This window comes from Podarcis gaigeae, assembly GCF_964106915.1.
Source record: "Podarcis gaigeae genome assembly, chromosome: 15".
Classification (NCBI taxonomy): Eukaryota; Metazoa; Chordata; class Lepidosauria; order Squamata; family Lacertidae; genus Podarcis; species Podarcis gaigeae.
The window spans coordinates 32,881,142-32,908,540 of NC_139692.1; the positions used below are offsets into that span (position 1 = coordinate 32,881,142).

Consider the following 27,399-nt stretch of genomic DNA (forward strand, 5'->3'; position numbering starts at 1 on the left):
TCTTTAGAAGTGGATTTTCCATAAACGGTAAGAGTTATTGATACACCCCACTTTGGGGGATTCGTCTAAGCTAGCTTTGTCAACAAGCTGGCTAACATTACTAGCCGATATATAATGAGCCTTCTAAGTGGTTAGTGCCCTACATTTCCATGTTGACCACAGAAGTGGTGGCAGAGCAAGTCCCCTTCTGCAGCCAGCATGAATTCAGGTGATTTATTTTTTTTAAACTGCTTTTTTGCCAAGCAGGCTGGTGGAGAAGGAATGGAGGAATCAGCCTCTTTTCTACCAGATGCTCACTTGCCTTCATGGGATTTCTTGTCCCTGATGGTGACCCGGCTAGTCATTAACCGGATGACTGGTCTCACCTTTTGTACAGGGGAGCACTGCTGAAATGAATTGGGAAAGAACAGTTTCTCTCTTTGTCGGCTATCTAGTGGCTTTTGGGCAGGTCTCCAGCCTTCCCCCAGAGGGACATCTTCCTTCTCCATTACGCAGTTCAGGTGCTTTTCCCCAGAGGAGTCAACCTACTGGCAAAACAGACTGTGTTGGTATCTCCCTTGTTCTCACAATAAGAGTGTGCCCTGTAACTCTTAACATGTGTGTTGCGGCTGTCAACAACACAAGCAAGATGTGGAGTTTCAAGATGGTGCACTTCCTAGTCCTTATGACAACCACGGGATTATCTCCTCTGATTGGCAAGTGGCTGGGGGCTGATGGGAATTGTAGTCCAAAACAGCTGGCGGTTCACCAGCATGGCAAAAATTGTTATCAGTCAAGGGTTAGAGGCTTTTAGTTCAGAGGGTGATGCTGCCAGTTTTGAGTAGCTGTTATCTTTCTCCTCCCTGAAATTAAGCACAGAACAACTAATGCTACCTACCGTGGTGCAAAAGTGCGCAAAAGGAACTTCCAAGCTAAACCAGAAGTGGGGGACTTCAGGCCCAGAAGAGGGCAAATTAAGTATTTCATATTTCTGGGGAATATGAGTGGGGAATATGAGTGGCTGGGGAAACTCAGCCAGATGGGCGGGGTATAAATAATAAATTATTACTATTATTATATTTCTCTCTGGCTCTTGGGACTCTCACTAGGCCATGCCCCTCTTTGGACTTGCACCGCCCCCTCCTTTTGCCTGGCTGGGATGTGTCCTTGACTGCAGTAAGACCTTTTCCTTGCCCTGATGGACGGGTGTTTGTGTGCCTGGATTTTGCAAGGCTGGAACATAGCCTGCTGCACAAAGGTAGGAGTCCCAGCTGTTGTCTTGCCTCTGACCCTGCAGGTTTGCCCAGGGAGGGATGCGTCCCTCAGACTGGAAAAGATTCTCCACCCCTGAGATGAGCAATGGCGAATGAGGGAAAGAGTAAAATTAGCATCTCACACATAAAAAGAAGTGTGCTTTGAAAGACTGCTCTCACCTTGCAAAACGATTCATGTTACTGTGACACAAAAATGCGAAACCAGAGGGTTGACAAAGTCTGTTTCAAGGCCATTTTCAAATAAATAGAACTGCTTTCTTTGGGTACACACCTCTTTTCCAATTTACTGAGCTCCAAGCTCTTCTGTCCTCCCTCAGATAAGAGGACACAGATGCCCTAAGACATACATTATGGCACAATAACAGAAGGATCATTAGGAATGAAACTTCAGTCACCGAGTTTTTGCTGCTGCACAGATGCAGATGCGGTTGGCACAATGTACCTGCACAAGCCTCCTTTTGAAAGAGACTTTACAGGAAGCACTTGCTCACAAGTGGATGCAGATGCGCGAGGTCCAGCCCCTTGGGAAGCCATTCTCTGATCAGTGGGGAAAGTCTCGAATCCCTGTGCATTCAGTCCCCCCCCCCCAAATCCCACTTCCCCACATTCTTTGGCCAGGGTGGCTAACCCACAGCTCTCAGTCCATTTTCTTCCCATCCCGCTTAAGACCCCACTAGTTTTGGCAATACAGCAAGAAATAAAAATAATGTAGACGCAATGCTGGGGGTGAGTAGAGAGGCTTATATCTCTCCACCCAATTGTCGGGTTGAGAAGTCTGATGAGCAGGGAGGAAACAGGAACCCCTCCTCCCAAAGTGATCTGCACTGTTCAGCCGAGGAGGGAGGGCTGCGTGCCTGTGCGTGCATGCGTCCAATACAGGTGTGCATGCGAAAATGCGGCCTGGTGGCATGCAGCCCTGGAGTTCCCTTGTCCCCGGGTCAGTTCTTGGCTGCTCTGAGCTTCCGGCGGAAGTATTCGGGCGCTGCGTCGTAAAGCCAGTCGGCATCGACCACGCACAGGTCCCTCATGTAGCACTTGTTGGTGTGGAGCAGCTCGTTGTAGGTGACGCAGGCCGGCTTGCAGTGGAAGAGGACGGAGGAGGGGTGGATGGCCACCAGCTGGTGCGTGTCGGTCGTGGCGTAGGTGCCGTCTGCCTGCAGCTCGGCCGTGTTCATGAAGAGGCTGTGCGCCAGGCAGCGGCGGATGTTCCCTGTGTCAGATCGGGAGGATTCTAGTGGTATCGAAAGCTGGGCGGTGAAGCGCAAAACAGAAAAAGAACAAGAGGATGAGGACTTATGAGGACAGCACAGAGTTTAAAAACCATCCCTTCCAGGCACTCTGTAATGAACAGGGGGACGCACCACCATATTCACAGATTAAATTATTGCCTGGCAAATTGAACATCATCCTATAATTACTTTTACCAGCCCAAGTTTGAACTGCAAACCTGCATAGCAAACCTAAGCCCACAGCACCTTCCCCTGTGTTTCGTCCTGTGTGAGATCCCTTTCTGGGTTCCACCACTGCCTGAAGCAAGGCTGCCAGATCGCTTTTATTTTGGTTGGGTTTTTGAGTTGTGCCATGCTGCTGTGGCTGATGAGAGTTCTAGTCAAAGCACCGGTTGGCAAAGCCTGTCAAGGACTATTATTCTTGTATGATTCAGATTTATGTTTCAATACTAACTGGAGGAGTTGCTTCTTCTTTTGTTCTCTTTGCACTTCTATTGCTTCCCTCCCCATTTTGTCCCACCCCGGCCGGCATCTAAAATAACAACTTGGGTCTCATTAAAAACGGCACATGCTGAACAGTTTTGAAGCTTCCCTATAGTTACCTTGATACAAATGTCCCTGAGCTGAGCTCTGACGTCTGAGACCAGCATCATATTCCTGCTGTTCACAAAGTTTTCTTTGCACCATTCCTGAGGAAAAGGAGAAAGTGCGAGAGGAGAAATTAGAAGGCTAACTGCTTGGGTCAGGCATTAGCTCCACATACCTCACCTTGCAATTTTCATACATGAACAAACACACATTGTATCTACCTATTGACACACAGACATAGATGTGTACGCTAGCAGTAGCATTAAGAACATGGAGCGGTGCTCCTCCAACAACAAAATCCAGTAACAAGCCAGAGATAAGTCACTAAATAATAATACTTAAAAAAAGAAAGGAAATTAATGTTTTCCTGCACTTGACGCCTAGTCACAGATACCAAAGGCTGAACGTTGGCTACCTGGTACTGAAGGAAGTGCATGCTCAGAGGTAATCTTGATTTTAAAAATATACATAGTCGCAGGATCCTTGAGAGAAAAGAGTACTTTGCTCTGACTTTCTGAACTCGCTTGCTCTCCTCTTCCCTCCCCATTTCTTTTTCCTTTTGTGCTGTCCCTGCCTGCAGACTCACAATCTTATCCTTTAATATCTGTATAAAACTTTGAGCACTTTTATGAGTTCAACAACATCAACTACATTACTTAATGGCACCTGTCATTACTTAATGTCTGCTATTACATGTATAAGGGAAGCATCAGCGTCTCTTAATTGACTTCTTTTTTCAAAATGTTCTGTTTAAAGTGACTGTTCTGAACACGCAGGAATTAAGTATCAAAACATCCTTGTCAGAACAGAAGTCCAGAATCCCCCTGTTACAGAAGATGGGATTTTAAGAAGGAGCACCACAAACCTGCCCAGTCAAACCTGCCCTGAGCACTTACCCGATTGCCACTGATGTTTTTGAAAGCTCGGTAGATGTTCAGCAGCGTGATGTGATCCCCTTCACTTGAGATGAATTTCTTCCGGACGGCTTGTACTTCATCCCTCCGTGAAGGGGGGTTGTAGAGGACACTGTCCACGGAGAGCAGGGAGACAATGGTGAGGATCTCCTCTGTGCAGTGGAACTTGGGGGCCATCAGGATGGTCTGCCAAACACAGGTAGAAAGAGGGTGCTTTTAAAAATGATGAGATTCAGCAAGTGAGCCAATCGCCCGGCAAGGAGGAATTGTAAGGTAAAAAGGTAAAGGTACCCCTGCCCGTACGGGCCAGTCTTGCCAGACTCTGGGGTTGTGCGCCCATCTCACTTAAGAGGCCAGGGGCCAGCGCTGTCCGGAGACACTTCCGGGTCACGTGGCCAGCGTGACAAAGCTGCATCTGGCGAGCCAGAGCTGCACACGGAAACGCCGTTTACCTTCCCGCTGGTAAGCGGTCCCTATTTATCTACTTGCACCCGGAGGTGCTTTCGAACTGCTAGGTTGGCAGGCGCTGGGACCGAGCAGCGGGAGCGCACCCCGCCGCAGGGATTCGAACCGCCGACCTTTCGATCAGCAAGTCCTAGGCACTGAGGCTTTAACCCACAGCGCCACCTGCGTCCCTAAGGAGGAATTGTATAGGATGCCAAACTGGAAGGTTATAGGGCAGGTACGGAAGAGCCGCACCGTGGAAGTGATAAACTTGTGACCGGTCTGGACCATTTCAAATCGCAGGTGCAGACTAGCATGACACAATGGTCCTTTCTATTTAAAGAATATGTTTCTGCAATGTGCTGGGAATTCTTCCATCATGGCAGCCTAAGATGGAAGAACCCAGAAACAGTAGGGTCACCACCTCTGTGACAGCTAAGACTGAGCAATGCTAGGAAGTATTGTGGCTTGTGGAGTTCAGAAGGGGTTTCCAGGAGATGAAATCCTTACACAGCTAGAGATTTGCTACATGTGCATCTGGCAATGGTGCAGAACGCTGGCTCAGGAGTGGCACCTACCCTACCTCCCAGGCTGGATAGCTGGGCTCAAACGCCAACTCCTTCCTTTCCACATAGTACTGGACTCGCTAGGGGAGCGGAACCAAAGTCAGTTATCACTTTCTCAACCGTAAAGAAGGCAGAAAAGCAAAACAGTGGAAGACGTGGCTGTGCTTTTCTTCTGTTTTGCTAGTGAAGTTGAAGAGCAAGAAAACAGAAGCAAGCAGAAGGATCTAATTTGTCTCACAGAAAACAAAACACAGGTGACTTCCTTACTTTGGAGAACTTGGGCTCCAGAGGAAATGCAGCCATCTTCCTTCCCAGGGGGGTGAGGATCAGCTGGTCGTCTTTCCTTTCCACTGCGCCAAGGAGGGCCAGTTGCTCCACGGCCGCCTGGAGCGCTTCTGTCAAGATGAAGGAGACGGAGGTGAGGTTCACATAGCTGGTCACAAGCCACAGGTGTCAGAAGTTGCATAAGAACATAAGAGGAGCCTGCTGGATCAGGCCAATGGCCCACCCAGTCTAGCATCTTGTTCTTACAGAGGCCAACCAGATGCCTGTGGGAAACTCACAAGCAGGACCTGAGCACAAGAGCCCCATCCCCACCTGTGCGTTCCATAAACTGGTATTCAGAAATATCGCTGCCTCCTATGAATAGTCACCGTTCACAGCTGGAATGACTGCTAAAACTGCCCTTCTCCTAAACCATTTACGGCGAGGGACCCCAGCTCAATGTGCACAGCAGTATATAGATAATCACTACCCAGATTAGCCACTAGAAGCAGGCACATTCCTCAGGTTAGCTCGAGACTTTATGTAACTGGTTTGCTGACTGTATAGATAGAATAACATTGAACAGCTAGAGTTACCTGGAGATGGTTTTGACATGAAGTCAAAGGTGAGGACGTTTGGGATTCTCAGAGCCAAGAGGTGGAGCATCACACCAGCTAGGTTACACCTGTGGAAGGAGAACCATTTCACAAACAGCCTGAACTTTTGCTGAAGCAAGTGAACTCGCTCCACCCAACTTGCACTTAGTGGCTCCTTCTAAGCCTCAACCACCTTGTTTTAAAATATCATTTTACAGTCTGATTTTATGTTTTTATACTGTAATGAACCATGGTGATACACTTTTATTATACAGCGGCAAATAAATATTTGTATAAATAAATATTTTTTAAAAAAATGAGTTACATATTTCCTTTCACTGACAGCTTCCTTGAGTCCCTCGCTGTGATGCAAATTCTTTTTTGGGGGCCTCCCATATATATATAATTGAACATTGAACACGCCCACATCTCCTCTGCTGTGATTCTGTGATACCAAACAGGACTGAATCTTGCCCGCCCCTGAAGGAGCTGACATCACCCAGTGATGGCGGCTGATTGGCAGGTGGGTGCGCCTTCGCGGAAACAATCTCATGGGCCGAGTGGGAGCCCCTTGGAGTCCAAGACTGGCCTGTGGGCTCAAAGTTCCCTACCCAGCTTCCTCTCTTACGAACTTGGGATGATCCAATGCAACTGTTTTGCAGGAGATTCAGGATGGACCAGAAGAGGGAGCACTTCTCCGCTCAATGTGAAATTTACTTCACAGAGCAGTGAACACTTCTCCACGGGAATAGCAGCCTCACCTCTGGATCTCTGGTATCGTCATTTTGTCAAACTTCTCAAACTCATCTTCGGTGTAGAGGCGGTAGCAAAGCCCGCTGTCTTCTCGCCCGGCCCGGCCTGCCCGCTGCCAAGCCTGGGCCTTTGACACCCGCTGGACCGCCAGCACTTCCAAACCACTTTCTGCGAGGAGCAGAAAACACCCACCATTAACCAGATATTTCACATGGAGCAAATTTGGCTTTCTGTGGCTCCAGAGCAAAGGAACCAAACCAATAGGCTAAAATCACAAGGTGGTTTTGACTAAACAGAACTGGCACTACTACAAGCACTGCAAAATATCTGTTGTGCATTTGTAAGAAATCAATCTTTTAGCGTGGCAGCACCTACACTTTGGAACTCCCAGCCTACTGACATCAGTTCGCTGTTCTCTTTGCTGAGCCCACTAAAAATATTTTTGTTTGGACAAGTCTAATGTTATTGTATGTTTTAATCTGTTTTTAGTTTATTGCTGATTTTAGTGTGTGTGTTTTTATGTTTTAAGGAGTTGTTTTAACTGTTTTTACCGATACTTTTATTGTTTTACTCTACGTAAACCACTTTGAGGTTTTTCTTTAAGTGAAGCGGTGTGTATATCTTCTGAAATATAATAAATAAATAAATAAGCATCAGCCAGAGCCTTTGACTATGGCAAAGTATGCCTTAAAAGCTGGTGGACTTCAGGAGTGTCTAAGCAGAGGCTGCCTCACCACCAATCTGGGATGCTGGAGGTTTTGTTGCACTGATAGGAAGTTGGACTTTAGAGCTGACCTTCCTTTCCAACTCTAGAATTCTACAAAACAGGAACTCCCTTATAGGAGAGACTAACAGCCACTACTGAATAGATACGGCTCCCAAGGATTTAACTTGACTTATGTCTACTTAGGAGCTATCAACCGTTTTCCAGTTTTGTTGCTCAGTTTGTTTGACATCTGGCCTGGTGCACATATGCAGCAGAATGAGGTGAGAATAAAACAGTGGAACTCTGAGTGTTTATACCATTTCATGTTGGAGGCAGGGAGTGCTGTGCCAGAAGAAAACTAGCCCAGCTTCCACTGGGCTAGAATAGGAGTGGGGAACCTCCGGCTATAGCCTGATCTTAGCCCGACAGGAGGGTCAAATATGGCCTGCGAGGCCATTTTTTCAAAACCACACTCACCTGTCAAAAGGGTGATGTCAGCTGATGTTGTGTTGTCAGCTGATATTGGTGACTGGCCCGGGATGATGGGAGTTGTAGTTCAGCAACCTCTGGAGGGTCAAAGGATCCCCACACCTCGTTTAGAGGCTTCTTAGCTAGACTGACCAATGGTCTGACTCAAAACTAGCCAGCTTCCTGTGTTCCCAGGACCCTCTACCTTAGCTAGTCTCTCAACTCTATCTCCTGGCATGACTCTGTCCAATACACACATACCGGGACTATACTTCTTCGCTTTAACCATGCCTGTGTCCACAACATATTTAATGCCTGCAATGGTGATGGAGGTCTCAGCAATGTTGGTAGAAAGAACTACTTTGCGATAACCCTGGGAGAGAAGAAGAAAAAAGCCTTATCAGTGCTCATTTTAAGTTTGTACTTTGCCGTAAAAGTTTATTTTTAAAAAGTTCAAGCCATCTCCTCACAATGAAAAGATGAAAGTGTTAAAGACAGGCAAGAAATAACATATCAAAAACAACAAAGCAGGAGTAATTCCATCAGAGGCTCGCCTTCAAGTTGCCCTGTTTGTTACTGGATGTAAGGCAAGTAGATATCCTGGAGGGGGGCTTTTTAGCTGTGGGAGCCACCAGCTCAGGAATAGCCTTCTGGGAAAGGTGTCATGAGCCCCAAGGAGATATCTTGGAGGGGCTGGTTAGAGCAGGATGAGGGATGGGAGGAGTTGCCCAGAGACAACCTGGGAAGGGAGAGAGAATGGCATCAGGGCCAAGAAAGACAGCGGGCCTACCCAGAGCGGAATCAACAGAACAGGATTTGGATCCTGGGTAGGGTCTAAAAATGTATAATGAAGACGCCACACAAACCTCCCTGGGGAGACCTAGTGATCACCACCAACTTAAAGGTAAAGGTAAAGGGACCCCTGGCCATTAGGTCCAGTCATGGCCGACTCTGGGGTTGCGGTGCTCATCTCGCTTTATCGGCCGAGGGAGCCGGCATACAGCTTCCGGGTCATGTGGCCAGCATGACCAAGCTGCTTCTGGCGAACCAGAGCAGTGCACGGAAACGCCGTTTACCTTCCCGCCCGAGCGGTACCTATTTATCTACTTGCACTTTGACGTGCTTTCGAACTGCTAGGTTGGCAGCAGCAGGGACCAAGCAACGGGAGCTCACCCCATCGCGGGGATTTGAACCACCGACCTTCTGATCGGCAAGTCCTAGGATCTGTGGTTTAACCCACAGCGCCACCCGTGTCCCATGAAGACGCCAGACAAACCTCTCTGGAGAGACCTCGTGATCACCACAAACTTGGGTGGCTGTAAAAGAGGATTAGATTTAACTCATGGAAGATAAGCTTATCAGGGCCACTGGCCATGAAGACGATGTTTGGCCGCCACTGTCAGAGCCAGTGAATACCAGTTGCAGGAAATAACCAGTGGGGAGAGTGCTGCTGCACTCAGGTTCTGCTTGTGGGTTTTGCAGAGACATCTCGCTGGCCACTGTGAGAACAGGATGCTGGACTAGATAGGCCCCCTTTGGCCTGATCCAGCAGGGCTCTTCTTGGGTTTTTACGAATCAGGCCTTTTGTCTAATTTGGATGCTAGAGGGAAACAGTCCATCTTGAGCAGTTTAGTAGTTTTTTTTTAAAAAAAATAAAGCGTCTGAGTAATCAAACCACTTCTGCCATCAATTACTTACTTTGGGTGCAGTCTGGAAGACCCGGAGCTGTTGTGAATAAGGCAGAGAAGCATAGAGAGGCATCACGACCATCTGAGGGCAACCGTCAGGAAGTTGCTTTGCAATGTCCCGGCAGGTTTTGGTCATTGCTTCAATCTCTTCCTGACCTGTCAGAAACACTAGGATATCCTGAGGAGGAGGAGCTTCCTTTAAAGAAATGAGACACATATGATTGGAAAGTAGTCATAGCTTAATGGTAGGGCACATGCTTTCATAGAATTGTTGAGTTGGAAGGGTCCTCAGTGGTCATCTAGTCCAACCCCCTGCAGGTCCCAGGTTGAATCCCTGGCATCGGCCTTTAAAATGATCAGGTTGCAAAACAGGTTAAGTTTGCTCTGCCTGAGCTCTTGGAAATCCACTTAGCAGTCAGAAGAGGCCAATCGGACTAGCAGGCAGCATTCTAATTAAATTGGATGCACATACAGAAAAATGAAGATCTACATTAATACTTTATCTGCTCTCTGATTTGTAAACTTGTCTGATCGCTATATGTCTCAACACCTCTTAATATATCAAAGCCACATTTTGAATACATTTGAATGTCATTTTGAATAAAGATAGCATACCAAACTTTTCAAAACTGCACTCATTTGAATACCTCTTAAGATATTAGAACCAAAATTTGTGCGATTGTTCCTGAGAAAGGTCAGGATAAAAAATGTACCATAGATAATTCAAAAATATTGAAACTAATGTGGTACCTGGTGGATTTGGAAAACTGTCACTAGAGCTGCTTGGAGGTAATCACTTTGAGATTGCTTAGCGTAGAAGATCTGGATGGGATGTTGCCTGCCTTCTAGGTAAAGGACAGGAGCGCCATTGAAGTACTGGGAAAACAGGTCGACATCCATAGTAGCTGACATTATGATTATCTGTAAGAAAACAACAAACAACAACAACCCACCCTTGTTACTGAGAATTGTGCTTGATGAGTAGTATAAGAGATCAATATGAGGCCCTCCAGCAATTTAAGTCCAGGGTACCTCAGGGAGCGCTTGAACCCTTATATTTCAGTTCTGTCACTGACATCATTTGCAGGAGCATCACTGGTTCCCTGAGTTGGTGAGGCAAATTTGACAACAAGAAGAAACACAGCCTTCAGTGTCTTAACGCCTGCTGAAAACTTTTCTATTCTGTCAGGCTTATGCAGGCAACTGAAAATACACATCTCCACAATAGTTAATTAATGTCTGTATGAATAAGCTGTATGAATGTTAATAAGCTGTATGAATGTTAAAAAAAAAATGCACCTTTTAGGAAACTCTAGCTTCAGCAAATGTAAGTTAATGAAATGAAAATTAAGACACAAGAATTTAGAGGTAAAATAATGAAACAACTTTATTGTGTTTAATACAAAGCGTACAAGAATTGGGTTACAGTAAAATTGATATAAGGGAACATGATAAAATGGAAGATACAATAAGTTTTGAAATAAGTTAACAAACTGCTGATGTTTTATATGACAGAGAATGCAGGGTTTGGAGGATGTGGGGAAGTCCTTTAGATTTGATGAAAAAAGAACATGGAAATTTGTTATTCTTCTATTCTATTCTCTTATATCTATCCTTCATTCTTTTTTCTGTATTTCTTAAAATCAATAAAAAATATTATAAAAAAAATAAAATAGTTAATTAATGTCTGATTTTAACTTTTCACACAATTTTTATTGTATGGTTTTATGCGCAATTGTTGTAAACTGCTCTGATGTTTCTTATGAACAGCAGTGTGTGTCAACTGGCAACCCCCTGCCCACCACTTTTTACCACTTACTTTCAGTGGCGACTTCCCCAGTTCCTTCCGCCTCTTCTGTGCTGCTTTCACCACTCCAAATAGCACATCTGTGTGGATTGTCCTCTCGTGTGCTTCATCCAAAATGATGACGCTGTACTTGGCCATGAGGGGGTCCCCAATGGCTTCTCGCAGCAGCATCCCATCGGTCAGGAACTTGATTTTCGTCTCCTCAGAAGTGAGGTCCTCAAAGCGTACCGTGTAACCAACCTGAATGTAGGAGTCGGGGGGGGTGCAGAAATAAGAAGGTGACACATATTTTTCACCAGCTATGCTTCATGAAAAAGTGGAATATCAATGTAACAATACATAAACATACAAGGTGATATAAATTTTTTGCTCCAACAGGCCTTTGGCCACTAAACTGGCTATTGTGGCAGGATGTTTTCAATAGTAGGTGTTGTATGTCTTTTGTGCTTTTCAATGGTTTTAAGTTACTAAACTGTTTTTAATATTTATATTTATTGTGTGTTTTTAGTTGCATTGTTTAATTTATGTTGTCAGCCACCTTGGGTCCTGCACTTGGAGAAAGGCAATACAGTGGTACCTCAGGTTAAGTACTTAATTCATTCCGGAGGTCCGTATTTAACCTGAAACTGTTCTTAACCTGAAGCACCACTTTAGCTAATGGGGCCTCCTGCTGCCGCCGCACCATCGGAGCCCGATTTCTGTTCTCATCCTGAAGCAAAGTTCTTAACCTGAAGCACTATTTCTGGGTTAGCGGAGTCTGTAACCCAAAGCATATGTAACCTGAGATACCGCTGTACATAAATTCAATTAATTAATTAATTAATTAACTAATTGAAAAGTACAGAGCTGAGAGAGGAAGTGGGGAAGCATGTCACTTTTTCAACTTCTGAAGCTGGATAGCTCAGTTGGTAGAGCATGAGACTCTTACTCGGAGGGCTGTGGGTTCAAGCCCCACATTGGGCAAAAGATTCTTGTATGCAGGGTGTTAGACTAGATGACTCTCATGGTCCCTTCCAACTCTATGATTCCTTCAGCTCCACGCAGGAAAATACCAGGATCATACCAGTTTCCCCAGCTCTGTTTTCTTCTCATCTGAGACTCTGGTGGCCAAGGATATAGCAGCCACACGGCGAGGTTGGGTCACAGCAACGATGCCTTGGCGCCCAATCCCTCCTTCATAGAGGTACTGTGGGATCTGAGTCGTCTTGCCTGAGCCTGTTTCCCCTGCAGAGCATTAAACAAACGGCATTGGGAGGTTATTGCCTGTGGTTTCCAGCAGAGACACATGTTAGATACATCAAGATCAGTTCCCAATTACAGTGGTACCTCGGGTTAAGTACTTAATTCGTTCTGGAGGTCCGTTCTTAACCTGAAGCACCACTTTAGCTAATGGGGCCTCCTGCTGCTGCCGCGCCGCCAGAACATGATTTCTGTTCTCATCCTGAAGCAAAGTTCTTAACCCGAGGTGTTATTTCTGGGTTAGCGGAGTCTGTAACCTGAAGCGTATGTAACCCGAGGTACCACTGTACATGTCTACAGCATGTCTACAGCATTGATGAGCCTGGATAGCTCAGTTGGTTAGACCATGGTGCTGATAACACCAAAGTTGCAGGTTCGATCCCTGTATGGACCAGCTGCATATTCCTGCATTGCAGGGGGTTGGACTAGATGATCCTCAGGGTCCCTTCCAACTCTACAGTTCTATGATTCTGAATGGAAAACAAAAGCAAGTGGCTTCCCAAATTCAAACAGTCAACGCAAGTGGAGCTATCTACTCAAGAGTGAGCCAAACAAGTTCGATGGGACGTCTCCTGCCTGACAGGTGTGTGCTTTCTTCCATTGATCTCAACAGCGGAATGAGGACAACGCTAAGTCACTTTGAATTGGCCCTACATTGGCCCACGGAAGGTGAGAAGGAGAAGCAGAATCACATAAGCCTCAGTCCTGTTGCAGAACAGGGAGGAATGCTCTCCCAGTTCCGCAAAACAGAGATTGTCCTCCGGATTTTCCTGAACTTGGGGGTTCGAACCTGGGACCTTCTGCAGGCAAGACAGATGCTCTAACCACTGAGCTACAATCCTTCCCTAACAACCTTGGGGGAGAAGGGAGAGGCACACAAGTCCCCCCCCCTCCCTGCAATAATCACAAAGGGAGGTGCTTGCTTCAGCCCCGCCTCTCAAGCATGGAAAGGAGGCGGAGTTCCACAGGCCCCTCCCCTGCACCCTGGAAAAGGAGGGGCTTGTCGCAGATAATTCCCCAGTCAGCCCCTTTCCCCGCACCCTCTCGGGGAGGGGCGTGGCCTCCACAAACCCCTCCCCTTTTAAGGGGGAGGGGGAGAATAACGGCGGTTTGTTTCTTATTTTTAACCCTTCCCTCACCGATGAGGACGGCGCAGTCCAAGCTCCGGAGCTGCCCGAGCAGAGTCCCCCGCGCCTGGAAGATGGGCAGGCTGCGTCGCTGGCTGTCGAGCCCCGAGGAGGAGCCGGCGGAGGAGGCGGGCGCCGTGTGGCGCTTGGGTCCGGGCGCCGCCAGCAACATCGCTCTGCGCGGGGCCGAGCCGAGGGGCGCCGTGGCGGAGGCCAGCTTCGGTCTCTTGGGCGGGGGCAGCGGGCCGCCTCCCTGAGGCATCCTCACCTCCCGGCAAGAACAGGGCTGCTGCTGCTGCTGCTGCCGCCGCTGCCGTCCTCCTCGCCGGCGACAGGGAACATGCTTCGCCGGGCTCCGCCTCTCTGCCCGCGCCTCAGGGCCGGAAGGACTACGCTTCCCAGCACGCCTCGCGCCGGATGACGTGCATCACCGGGCCCCGCGTCCTGGCGCCAGCCTCAGCAGCAGCCCAGTGCCTGCTGGGAGTTGTAGTGCGGATGGACTGTTCGCAAAGGCGAGCATGCATGCGCACTTGAGACTCCACGAAGGCAGCGCCACCTACAGGCAGCTAAGAGCGCAAGTGATGGAAGCGGAAGGAAGTAGCCGCTGTTGCATAGCAACGGAAGTACCTTTTAAAGGACATATCGCTCCCCTTCCCGAATCTAAGGAAGCTGGGAGTTGTATCTGCTAGTGGTAAACTAGAGCTCCCGGGATTCTTTGGGGGAACCCACGTGGTTTAAATCTTCTTTTTTGGCGATCACTCGTAGCCGAGTAAGATTATCTTCCATGAACACGGTCTTAACCAGGCATCCCCAACCTCGGCCCTCCAGCTGTTTTGGGACTACAATTCCCATCGTCCCTGACCACTGGTCCTGTTAGCTACGGATGATGGGAGTTGTAGTCCGAAAACAGCTGGGGATGCCTGGTCTCAACAGTCCGTGACTGTGGAGGCCAATTCTGGAACCACACATCCTTCCACAGTGTGGACATAGGTTTCTGGGAGTTGATGACGGTGAGGGTTTACCAAGCGTGCCTTCCTCTTAGCACGTTTCTCCCTTTTGTCCTGATTTCGAGAGTTTTCAAAGTCCATGGCACCTTTGGTAAAGGCTGTTCTCCACTTGGAGCGCTTGCAGGCCAGTGTTTCCCAGTTGTCGGTGTTTATACTACTTTTTTTAGATTTGCCTTGAGAAAGTCTTTGAGCCTCTTTTGTTGACCACTGGCATTACACTTTCCATTTTTAAGTTCGGAATAGAGTAGTTGCTTTGGAAGACGATAATCAGACATCCGCACAACATGACCAGGCCAACAAAGTTCAATGTTGAAGAATCATTGCTTCGACACTGATGATCTTTGCTTCTTCCAGTACACTGGTGTTGTTCGCCTGTCATCCCAAGGGTTGTGTAAAAATTTTCAGTTGATGGAATTTTTCAAGGAGTTGGAGATGGCTTTTATAAGTGGTCCATGTTTCACAAGCATACAGTAAGGTTGGTAGTACACATAGATTTGTAAACAAGCACTTTGGTTTAAATGCAGCGTGGATAGGGCCAAAGTGATGGAAGCGTAAGGAAGGAGCTATATAAGAGTCTGCTGGATCATGCCAGTAACCTCACCACCACCCCTCCATGCTTTTGCTGCATGGCTGGGGACCCAATCCAGCTAGAGTGAGTCCTGCCAACATCTCATTGAAAGTAGCAGGTCTCAAGTTATGTATCATTTAATTTGTTCCATTGGTTTTAGGACATAATAGTGGAATGGTATGCATTCATTGGGGTATAAGAACATAAGAACCCTGTTGGATCAGGCCCATGGCCCATCTAGTCCAGCATCCAACCAGGTGTCTGCAAGAAAGTTGCAAGCAAGACCCAAGCACAAAAGCACCCCCTTCCTATAGCTTCCACTGATACACAGTACTACTGCCTCCAACCAGGAGTCAGAGCATAGTCATCATAGCTAGTAACCATTGTAAGCCTCATAATCCATGAGGATTTACTTTTAATTCTCTAGTAAGTGTGGTCATGATCATAGTCTCAGGCTGCAGTTCCAACTCCTTTTACCTGGAACAGGCTTCCTCAACCTCGGCCCTCCAGATGCTTTTGGCCTACAACTCCCATGATCCCTAGCTAGCAGGACCAGTGCTCAGGGATGATGGGAATTGTAGTCTCAAAACATCTGGAGGGCTGAGGTTGAGGAAGCCTGACCTGGAGCTAAGCCCCACTGGATTCAATAGGATTTTCTACTGAGCAGACATGGTTAGAATTATGCTGTTAAGTCAAAGATAACTTCAGCATCTGCACTACCTTGTGATCCTGATCCTGCTTAAATTTAGGTGTAAATAACTGTGTCCCTGAGGACAGCACTCACCTGCAGAAAAATATCTATTCCTTCAGAGCATCAGTGTATAACAACAGTATACAAGTTTCCCTCCCGCTACCAGCACAACAAAGTAGAAATGTTCTCTTTTAAGATAAACTGAAGCCAAAATGTGTTCAACTGCTGGGTCCAAATTCCACACTTTACGCAATACGTACACACAATGTTAATTATTCAGATACGCCAATCCCTGCCCAGAATAAGCCTCACATCGCAGGCATGACAGCAGGCCAAGTTCCGTAAAGCACTAAAGCTTCTGAGTGTTACTTTACCTATAGGATCCGCCCAAGTCTTTGAAGACAGAAACCAACTCCTCTTTGCTGGTTTGTTTCAGGAGCTTTTTTTGCCACAGCCAAAAATCAAAGTGACATCAGTTGTTTGAAATGTAATCAAGCACAAATGAAAAACTAAAGTCAAAAAGTTTTAATCATCTTGTGAAGTTCTCCAGTCTCTGTATCAAATAAATGGGGATGGAGAATTCCTTAGAAATATATTTTGTTTCTACACAAGAACTGATGATCTCATTAAATGAGTTGCGAAGGTTCCACTTCCAGTTTGTCTTGGCTTGGAGCAGATTATCCACACCTGAACCCAGGAATGCAACTAAAGCCCTGGCGAGGGTTTGCAGTTACTGTCAATTTCCTGGAAAAGGTCTTTTGATTAGAGCACCTTCCCACCAACCCCTTCCTTAAAAAAAGAAAAAAAGTGCATCATATTGTTCAGACTAGTAAAGCTATTGAAACTTCCTTTATCCACAAGAGAGCAAATAAATCTCCGGGAAAGTTCTCCAGGCCAGTGTCTCTGGAAAGCTCCCTGTGTCTAGGACATCTGCCAGTCTGTCTTCTGTTCAGCCTCCCAAGCGCTGGCCTTCACCCCAGGCAAAGCCTCCAGGCCGTTCTTCAGGCAGAGGGTTGTAATTGGGATCCTCTTCAGGTGTATCAAATATGGCTTTCCTGTTAAAGCAAAATAATAATAATAATAAATTTTAAGTTCACATGACATCAAGTACAGAAAGCTCTCTGTAACCTGGTTGGCAACTACTTTTGCCATGAGGGCTATTATAAGAAAGGAGCCAGGCCCCCCAAACCCTACTGTGACCCACTGCCCATGTGACCCCTTCACTCTGCGGTTGGCAAGAGTGGTGGGTCAAATTTTGTCCTAAAGAAGAGCCATCCCTTTCTAGGCCAGAATATCAGGAATACTGCTTTGGCACTCTGCTTGTCTGAATTGTTATTCACTGGAATATTATTGTGGAATTAACGCTGGTGTGCTGCTGCTACTTGATTGCCGTATATCTTGTGTATTATGCACCACATCCATAATACCTTGAACGTTAATTAAAAATCCTTGTTTGAAAAGAACATGGATTGGTACAGCTTATTTTCTCTTCTCTGGTTACGAACTAGATCACTCCTCCTGCGGAGGTGTGGTATGATTATGACAACTTGGCTTCTCTCATCTGTTTCAGATTCAGTGTTGTTTTACACTCAAAAGCATGAAGTTTGACCCGGCAGCAGCCCTCGCCATCTAGAGCTTTGCAATTACATATGTGGTTGCTTTTTCCAGAGTCAAACTGCTGGTCCATCTAGCCCATTATTGTCTACTCTGACCGGCAACACATCTCCAGGGTTTCAGAGAGATCTTTCTCAGCACCTGCTAACGGATCCTTTGATCTAGGGGATGGTGCCTGAGAATTTCTCCATGCAAGGCATCCGCTCTATCAGTGAGATATACTGCCTTCAGTGTAGTAGGTTTCATCTAGCTCTTGTGTGCAGTCAGGTAGACTTTGGTAGAATTTCAGCTTTTTCAAAAGACAGGTGTTTAGCCTTCATGGTCCCGGAAACAAAGGCAACAATGCTAAAAGATAAGAGACAGATCAAGGCATCTCTGCCAATCAGACCCCATTTCTCCTGGTGACACCCTAGTTTTAGAATTCCCTCTCTTAACTGGTTTTAGGACAGTTTCCCCGCCCAATAATAATAATAACCCAACACTACACAAGAAGACACTTACAGAATTGATGGTGTTTTCAAAAGCCTTCCTCCTCCAGGCTGATTTGGAAAGACATCTTCCAAGAAGAAATATATATGACCAACAGCAATACCTAAAGTCAAGGAGAAATATTCAGAACCTTCTAAATGTGCTCCAGACGGTCCTCAGTCTTGGATTATTGCCGGTTTGCTGCTGTTTCTGGAAACTCAATAAACTCATTTTATTTATTTTAAAAAGGCCAGACTTTCACCAAAGTTCTGTGACCTTAGAGTGAAGGGATGGTTGGTTAATTAATTAATTAATTAATTAATAATACTGATTGAATGAATGACCATCATCGTCTTACCTAGAAGGTCAACAATAATAGAGTTTCCCAGTAAGAGTGAAAATCCCATGAGGACCCAGGGGAGAAAGGGAGCCTGGAAGATGAGAAGCCCAAAGAAGTTCATGCGGACGAAAGGGTTCCTGCGACTCCAGACGTAAACCAACATGATCGTAAACGCCTGTCCTAGGAAGACCAAGTTGACGAACAAGCCAAAAAGCTGGTGGAGGAATGGTTAAAGAAAGAGCGGCTGCACCCATGTCAAGAAAACATAACCATTTAAAAACAAACAGCAGGAAGACCAATGGTGCAATACTGTAGGATGTGCTTCTTGTTCAGTTCTTTCTTTCAAAAAATCCAAATCTTGACACCCCCCCAAAAAAAATAAGCCGATGAATAAACAAGATTTATCAACTTCTTTTTCTGCCCATCACAAAAGCCGAAACAAAAAGTTAAGATATCATGCCAAGCTATGGTTTGTGCTAGCCATAGTTTAGAATCCCCACTACAGTATGAGCTTCCAAACATACTGTGATGGGATAATGAGCTGCTTGTGCGTAAAAGCTTGATCCCTCTGGGGTTTGGCTAGTCACCCAAACCTAGGCACTAACGGAGCCCCCAAAGCATGACTCCGTCAGTCGCTGGTAGAATCCGACAGTGGGCGTCTACGGAACTTACTCCAACATAAAAGTTGTTTGACGGACATGCGCCTCCTGGACTCCCTGTGTGACAGCTTCCGGCGAGGGGTGGGGGTTGCTAAAGGGGGTCTTGTTACCTCCTCACTGTTCTCACTAGAAGTATCCCAGAGCCTCTCCCCCGATTCCCTTTCCGCTGGAACTCCTGCTCTCCCCCTACTGGTTCCTTCTTCTGCTGTAGAGTCTCTCCTATTCTCCTGGAGCCTCTCCACCACCTGTCCCTCCGATGGCAGTTCCCTGACACATACAAACAGGGAAAACATGGTTCAAAGCTACTGCTTCCATTCTGATTAGCATGTTTGCACAGAGCAACCTTCTGCAATCTAGTGATCTCTAGATATTTTGGGTTATTATTTATATACCACCTTTTTCTTCCAAAGAGCTCGAAAGTGGTGCATGTGGTTCTCTTCCTTCCCCTCACAACAACCCTGTGAAGTATGTTAGGCTGAGAAATGGTGACTGGCCCAAGGTCACCAGTGAACTTCATGGCTTAGTGGGGATTGGAATCCTGGTCTCCCAAGTCATAGTCCAACAATCTAATTTACGCCATGCTACACCCACCATCCGGGAGCACAGACCCTGCTGCTTGGGGCTGATGGATGTTGGAATCCTAAACATCTGGAGGGCACCATGTTGGGGAAGGCTTCACTGGGACCAGGGAGCTCCAGGTCCTGGTCACCACTTGAGCCACAAAGTCCACCTGGGCCTGTCATCCATACTCAGCTTAACCTGCCCTAAAAGGATTGCTGCAAAACTGGAGAACCACTTTGCTATAATGATTTATTCAGCTCTTTTCAGTCTCACAGTATCTTTATCTCAACACTGAAAAGGATACAGTCATTAATAGTCCACCAAAAAGGAACATAAATACAAAGTCTGCTGTCCGGCCCCGGAATGATCCTTCCTCAAGCATTCGGCAGTAGCGGTATCTGAAGTTATTAAGGTCAGGAAAAACGCTCGATAACAGGCAGGCATTTACCATTTTTATGAAAAATACATTCTGCACTTAAACAGAATTACTTGCGAGTATCAGATAGGCCTAGCATTAAAAAATGTGATGCTGTAGAATACTATGTTAAAAGCTTAAATGAAATGAAAGAAAGATGTTAATGGACTAAGTAAATTATATGTGAAAATAGTTTTGGAAAAATGCAACAATGATATATATGGAAACTCAGCCAAGGGGGATTTGAGGAAGTTACCCAACAATGTCAACAAAAGTGGAGTTATTATAGTTAGGATGTATGTATGTTTGTTTGTTTTCTGATTTTTTTATGTTTGTTGGTATGTTTGTTATAAATTGGGAAAATAATTTTTTTTAAAAAGGGGGGGGGATACATTCTGCATTTGAGTTTCAAAGAGTTCCTGAAACCAGTCTCTGTTTATCAGAAGGGATTTGGGTAGGTGGGTGGGGGGAAAAGGATTTGAAGCCAGCAAAGAGGGGCATATGCAGTCTGATTTCATACCAAGCAGCCACAAAATAACTCCATAACTCATACATCAGGGGCGTCTGCTAAAATGAAAATAACTCTACGGAATCTTAGCAAGGATCAGTCTCTCAACCTGCCTCATTCCCCATATAGCCAAGCAATATGGTTGCCAGGGCAATCCTGCCAACTTACTATGGCAAGGGCCATCTCACTTTTCCCAGAACTCAGTAGCCACCAGCATTAAAATGAAGGAGGGGAGAGGATGTTTTCTGTCCAAAGTGGCTGCATTTCAGCCAACAAGGTTTCCTTCTACTGTGCTTTTCTGCAGAAAGAACACAATACCCAAACCCACTTAAAGGTGTAACAAAACTCAGCAAAAAACCAACTGATCTCAATGTGAGTCTTGGAAAAGAGGAATCTTGACCCTTATGCAAATTTGTAGAGTTTGTTTTTGTAACCGTGGCCTTCATCTAAGCACAGGACTTTCTAAATAATTTGCATTTATGTTTAGTCATTCATTCATTCATTCATTCATTTATTTATTTATTGTGTCTGACTAAAAGCCATTACAAATTCAATTACAGATCCAGCAAGCCAATTAAAACCTGATAAAAGAAATCCAGAGATATACATCCATTTACAATAAGTCAAATTAGTGAATCACCTGTGCAGTCTACAACATTGTCTTTTATATAGCTAGCATTAAGAATTTTAGCGGCTTTAGCAAATAGGACTGTTTTGTATGTGACAAGCAGATCACAATCAGATAATAGCCAACATATTTTCACTTCAGGGTTCTGTCCCTGTAGTGGTATATTTATATTTAGCAATAGGACTACTGTACCGAAGTTCATCCGCTTCGAAGGATTACAAATAGATTTATTCAAAACATTGCTTTCCCTCTCATTTAATATACCTCGTGCAGCTTACAGAACAAACCATTAGAAATATTAGTAACGAAAACATCACAGATGAGCTACAATTTATGTGTCTGTAACTACTGCAGTTACTACCGTAACTACTCTAATCCCATGGAATGTCTTGAGGTAAAGTATGAAGAAGTATTTTCACCTAGTGCAATGTTTCTGCCTCCACTGGGTGTTCGAAAGTTGGGTGCCAACACACAAAATGCCTCCTCCCTTGGCAGTCATACCCAAAGATGGGGCACTGGGAACAGTGTCAAAAAATATTTTAAAACCAGCCTATACAAGGTGGGCTATGTAACTGGGAAGTCAGCGCAAATCTTTCCACTATAAGCCAAAGACCAAGCAACCCTTGAGGGCCAGACTGGTCATTGCTAAAGGCTGAACTTGAGAGAAGCAGCTTCTGCCAACTTTGTATTGATGCCTTCCTAGTCTCTTACAAACCTTCGATAATTATTTTTTTTGTGCTCTGAGGAATTTTAGGCCAAAGGATACAAAAATATCATATTAAATAAAAAATTAAATCCAACTGGTCCAAAGAAAAGGTAGTTCGTTACAAGCCTCCATACCTACAAAACAGATGAGGGAGCAGATGTTAGTTACCCGCACGCTCTCAGGAAATGCCTCATTGCTTTAATTCAGGGGTAGGCAACTTAAGGCCCAGGGGGCCGGATCCGGCCCAATAGCCTTCTCAATCCGGCCTGTGGACGGTCCGGGAATCAGCGTGTTTTTACATGAATAGAATGTGTCCTTTTATTTAAATTGCATCTCGGGGGTTGTTTGTGGGGCCTACGTGGTGTTTTAACATGAGTAGAATGTGTGCTTTTACCGTATTTTTCGCCCTATAGGACGCACTTTTTCCCCTCAAAAAATGAAGGGGAAATGTGTGTGCGTCCTATGGGGCGAATGCAGGCTTTCGCTGAAGCCTGGAGAGCGAGAGGGGTCAGTGCGCACAGACCCCTCTCGCTCTCCAGGCTTCGCGGACCTCTCCGCAAGCAGCGGAGCGCTCCCGCTGCTTGCGGAGAGCTGCTTGCATGCCGAAGCCTGCGCGCGCTGAGCTCAGCGCGTCCAGGCTTCGCGGACCTCTCCGCAAGCAGCGGGAGCCAGCCCTGGGCTCCCACGGCTTGCAGAGAGCTGCCTGTTTGGGGACTGGGGTCGGGGGAAGCTCGGGCCTCCCCCGCCCCAGCCCCGCGCCTGGGGGGGAAATAATTTTTTCCCCTTTATTTCCCCCCAAAAAAACTAGGTGCGCCTTATGGGACGATGCGTCCTATAGGGCGAAAAATATGGTATTTAAAATGTATCTCTGGGTTATTTGTGGGGCATAGAAATTTGTTCATTCCCCCCCCCCAAAAAAAATATATAGTCCGGCCCACCACATGGTCTGAGGGACGGTGGACCAGCCCACGGCTGAAAAAGGTTGCTGACCCATGCTTTAATTAGAAGAAATCTCAATTTGCTTTAAATCATCTAACCTTTCAGACCGATGGCCTCATTCACTCTTTGCTTACCAAACAATCAATCTGATAGGAGTAAAAGCACAAAGTCCAGTCCTGCCCCCAGTCTACTTTTTGATTTTTTTGCCACTGCCACCAGAAATCAGTGGGGTCTTGGGAGATCAGACCCTTGGCTTATGAATTAAATGCACAAGTCCACATCGCACAGAAAACATATTTTCTTCCCTTTCTTTAATCAGACAGAAATTAAATAATTAACACCTGAGTTTGCATAGAGCACCTTTTCGTCATCACTAAGTGAAAGCTCCATTAATTTCCATGGGTCAACTCTCTGACTAGAACTCAAATTTGACAAGACCCAGAATGCTTACGTTGTATAAAAAAGTGAAAGTGGAGATCTTAATACTTTTTAAAATGTTAAATAACATTAGCAAAGAAGTCACTTTTCCACTAAAAAAATGGCAGTTCTGGGCAACACAGAGTTAGGGCTGGTTCTGCTGTTTTCTCATAATGGGTCCAGGTTTTAGAATGCAGAAGAGGAAGAACAGAGATTGACCAGAGATGAAAGATTAAATGGGTGGACCCAAACCTCATCCATTAAAATGGCAATCTCCTGAACTACTCTACCAAATTTGAGTCTTCTGCCTTTCAACCCCTCTTTTCTCTTTTGGTGTCTCAAAGACAAGATGAAAACAAAATCACAGCAGATCCAGCTGTGGCTTCCGTTCCACCACAATATGATGTAATCAGGCCACATAACACAGGGCTCCCATTCCCATCATAGCATGATGTAATCAGGCCGCATTTAGTCTTCCACTCAAAAGAGACAATCATTCTATTACCACTCAATGGTATAAACATGCACGGAACCATTGCCTGGAGCCATCACAGAAGCACTTGTGTCTGTCCCACCCAAACCCTCAAATTCCACCTGCAGCAACCCCAAAACATCTCGCAGTTGGAGAGGTAGTTTGCTCATCTGCTTCATTCCACTAGTGTGAAAATGGCAGTGATTTTTCAGTTGTGGAAACACGGCTTCAACAACTGTCTTTAAAAGTCACTGATGTGCAAAAAACCCCACACACCCCCAAAGCAAAATCTACTTACTTGAAAGTGTTTAAATATTAATTCAGGGTTGAAGTACAGCTGAAACGGCGTGATTAATTCTAATTGCTGAAACAAAGGAGAATGCAAAAGAGCTTAGAATTATTTCAGTGCAGTAATGTAACTTACAAATGAAACCACTGGGTGCCAATACAGCTTTCGCCAACTTGAGTCCCTCAGACATCATTGAACTACAACTCACCATCTATAGCCATGCTGGCTGGGCATGATGGGAACAGCAGCCCTCCAAACACTTGGAGGTCACCTGTTTTGTAAAGGCTGAGCTGGTATGTCAATCAACTCTGCCTTGTATTCCAATTCTCAGATCTTTCCACTTAACCTAAGAAGAGCATGTTGATTCAGGCCAGCGTCCCAATTTTATGGGAGAGGGTGTGTAATAGTTATTTGTTATATTGTTACTTCATGTATTGAATTCACCAACATTTGCAAAAGCTGTTACTGACTTAAAAATGACAAACACCTGTGCCATTGCGGACATTTTTATTATTCTGTGCCTAGATATTATTCTTGAAAGTAAATAAAAATATACCAAAAAAGGAACAAAAAAGAAACCCAGGTACTTTTGCAAAGCAGAGTTTGGGTTAACCACAGTTTGGGCAATATTGGACTTTATTAATCATAGCTATGGGTGTCACTCCAGGCGCCACTGGTAAATGGGAGTACTGTACCAAACAAATAGAAAAATGAAAGGCTCATACGCTGGAAGGTGTGGAGTACTTCATTGGTAGAGCACATGTCAAAGGAACAATTGTTGGCATAGCCAATTAAAGATTCTCAAGACAGCAGAACCAGAAAAAGGCCACTGAGAGCCTCTGCTAACTGGAGCAGCCAATTCTTAATGATCTTCTGGTTTTGGAAAATACTGTTGAGCTCAGGCACAGAGCCTGTGCTTTGATTACAGGTGGCCCCAAGTTCAGGTCCACTAAATTTTCCTCCTACCCAACTACCTTAGGAGCTCAAGGCAGTGTACGCAGTTCTTCTGAGCCAACTTTAACTTCCACAACATTCCTGAAGGTAGGTTAGGCTGAAAGATGAAGTTGCATTGAGGTCACCCCAGTGAAAGCTTTGTGGGCAGTGGACCCAGTTGCTTCCTATTGTTGGTCCGAAAGCCTAACCACTACACTTGGCTAGCTCCTAGAGATGGAGGGGACACAGAAAGCTGCTTTATACTGAATCAGGCCACTGGTCTAACCAGCTTAGTATTGCTGACTGGCAATTAAACAATAAACAGGGTGGTGATGCAATGACTACTGCAAACAGCACAAGATAATATCACCAAGGCAACTATCTGTAAACAAACAGGAAATGTCCATAAAAAGGGCAAAAATAGTTTCTTTCCCAAAGAGGTTTTATCTTAAACAACAGCAAATGCAGTAAATAAAGAGTTCATTTGTAATTTATCAGTGGTTCAGTGCTCATATCTTCTCTTTCCAAAATATTTTTTTTCTTAAACACTTGCAAACACATTAAAAAAGCGTCCACTTGTGATATGCCAGTGGTTCAGTGCTTAGATGTCATTCCGGTAATCCGACGTTTCGTCGCTGAAGAACTTAGTCATCTGACTGGCAGCAGCTCTCCATGATCTCAGGCAGGAGTTTTTCCTAGCCTTTCCTGGAGATGCCACCCACTGTGCAAGCAAAGCAGATGCTGTACCGCTCTTCCAGGAGCGTGGGTAGGTCTTGAACCCATAATCCCAACAGGATAGGCTTGCAGCGCGTTAGCCAGCGGCTCATTGGGACTCCCACCATACCCAACCCCTGGCCATGCTCCAACATCGGATGGAGGGCCACAGTTCTCTCACCTCAATTGTAAATGAAAAAGCCAGTCTTTGGAAAAGGGTCATAACTCAGTGGTAGAGTGCCCACCTTGCAAGGGAAGGAGACCAGGTCCAGCGCCTGATGGCATCTCCAAGTAAGGTTGGGGTCTGAAACGTTGGGAGCGCCACTGCCAGCCAGTGCTGATCTAGATGGACCATAGTCTGACTCAGTATAATGGTCACCTCCAGACTGGATTATTGTAACTCGCTCTACGTGGGGCTGCCCTTGAGACTGACCCAGAAACTCCAGCGGGTGCAGAATACCACGGCGAGACTCCTTACAGGGTCCTTGCTGCGGGATCACATTCACCCAGTGCTACACCAGCTGCACTGGCTCCCGGTGGAGTACAGGATCAGGTTTAAGGTGCTGGTTTTAACCTTTAAAGCCCTATACGGCCTAGGACCCTTCTACCTATGGGACCACCTCTCCTAGTATGTCCCACAGAGGACCTTACGGTCTTCAAACAAAAACACCTTGGAGTCCCGAGCCAGAGAGATTAGGCTGGCCTCAACCAGCGCCAGGGCTTTTTCAGCTGTGGCTCCAATCTGGTGGAACGCTCTGTCACAAGAGACTAGGGCCCTGCGGGACTTGACATCTTTCCGCAAGGCCTGCAAGACAGAGCTGTTCCACCAGGCCTTGGGCCAAGGCACAGCCTGACCCCCTACTTTGGTAATCCTCACAGAACTCTAGCCCAATGGTTGCCATTAATCTGATTTTGAACTGATTTTAGAATGAATTGATTTTAGAATGCTGTATTACTTTACTGTTGTTAGCCGCTCTGAGCCTGGCTTTGGCTGGGGAGGGCGGGATATAAATAAATTATTATTATTATTATTATTAGGCAGCTTCCTAGGTTTCTCTCTTTCAATGAGCTGGCCTACCTTGCAGGGTGGCTGGGAGGATATTGAAAAGGGTATTATGAATTTCTAGAAGAAGGAAGAGCGGGATGAACTGTGGGCTTAATTAGCAGCTTAAAGCAGGCCATTCATTAAGCTCATGGACTGGCACCAAGAGAGAGGGCGAGCTTGCAGGCAGTCCAACCTGGGCGACCTCATGCTGGAGGCGGGGCGTGGGCGGGACTATGCTAATGAGCCCCGGCCCTTCGCCCCGCCCCCTCCGAAGACAGGGGCCCGGCGGGTAGGCCGAAGCCTCCCTCCCTCCTCCCCTTACTCACCACGGCGGCGGTGGTGAGGACGCAGGCAGTGGTGTAGGCCCGGGTGACGGGAGGCACCTGCAGGTATTCCTGGCGGAAGGTCTGGTACGCCATCTTGGCGCCGGCGCCGCCTAAGCACTTCCCTTCGCCTTTTGGCGTCCTCTCAGCCTCGACCAATCCGTGCCGGCGACGATTGGCCAATCAAGAGCCTTCCCCGCCCTCGCTTTTGCCCGCCCTCTATCTCCGCTCCGGCAAATCAGCGCCGTCTTCCTTCGCCTTCGCAAGACTAATCGGAATCGAAGACTTCGAGCCCATAGATTAAATAGATTTAGAGTCATACTACAGAGGCGACATGGGAGTCTCGTGTCTCCTTAAGAATAGAGGCAGGCGGATAAGGGTAAGAGTGATCCATTCAGCGGTTCTCAACTTGTGGGTCCCCAGATGTTGCTGGACTACAACTCCCATCATCCCTGAGCTC

At 46.2% G+C, this 27,399-nt stretch overlaps 2 protein-coding genes across 2 annotated transcripts; both read right to left on the reverse strand.

Moving 5' to 3' along the window:
• Positions 1–1,507: 1,507 nt before the first annotated feature.
• DHX33 (DEAH-box helicase 33) lies at positions 1,508–14,047 on the reverse strand. Its single transcript, XM_083714527.1, has 12 exons — positions 13,655–14,047; positions 12,340–12,500; positions 11,289–11,516; positions 10,220–10,390; positions 9,480–9,665; positions 8,043–8,154; positions 6,616–6,775; positions 5,855–5,943; positions 5,262–5,389; positions 3,967–4,170; positions 3,085–3,171; positions 1,508–2,500 (listed from the first exon to the last, which is right to left on the reverse strand). Exons 1-12 carry the CDS (start codon positions 13,902–13,904, stop codon positions 2,192–2,194), a joined length of 2,085 nt encoding a protein of 694 aa, XP_083570653.1. The 5' UTR covers positions 13,905–14,047; the 3' UTR covers positions 1,508–2,191.
• A 2,371-nt stretch (positions 14,048–16,418) lies between these two features.
• On the reverse strand, positions 16,419–27,085 carry DERL2 (derlin 2). The gene is made up of 7 exons (XM_083714868.1): positions 26,943–27,085; positions 23,934–23,999; positions 21,868–21,941; positions 19,855–19,948; positions 18,349–18,544; positions 18,024–18,114; positions 16,419–16,963 (listed from the first exon to the last, which is right to left on the reverse strand). Exons 1-7 carry the CDS (start codon positions 27,033–27,035, stop codon positions 16,858–16,860), a joined length of 720 nt encoding a protein of 239 aa, XP_083570994.1. The 5' UTR covers positions 27,036–27,085; the 3' UTR covers positions 16,419–16,857.
• Positions 27,086–27,399: the final 314 nt, after the last annotated feature.

Coding starts and splice junctions, on each gene's coding strand:
- DERL2 (XM_083714868.1), bottom strand. CDS start 27,035: ATGGCGTACCAGACCTTCCGCCAGGAATACCTGCAGGTGCCTCCCGTC. Junction 21,942..23,933: donor TAATATTTAAACACTTTCAA/GTAAGTAGATTT, acceptor TCTGTTTTGTAG/GTATGGAGGCTTGTAACGAA. Junction 18,115..18,348: donor TATTATTGTTGACCTTCTAG/GTAAGACGATGA, acceptor CCTTGACTTTAG/GTATTGCTGTTGGTCATATA.
- DHX33 (XM_083714527.1), bottom strand. CDS start 13,904: ATGCCTCAGGGAGGCGGCCCGCTGCCCCCGCCCAAGAGACCGAAGCTG. Junction 5,944..6,615: donor ACGATACCAGAGATCCAGAG/GTGAGGCTGCTA, acceptor CTCCTTCCACAG/GTGTAACCTAGCTGGTGTGA. Junction 2,501..3,084: donor TCAGGGACATTTGTATCAAG/GTAACTATAGGG, acceptor TTCACCGCCCAG/CTTTCGATACCACTAGAATC.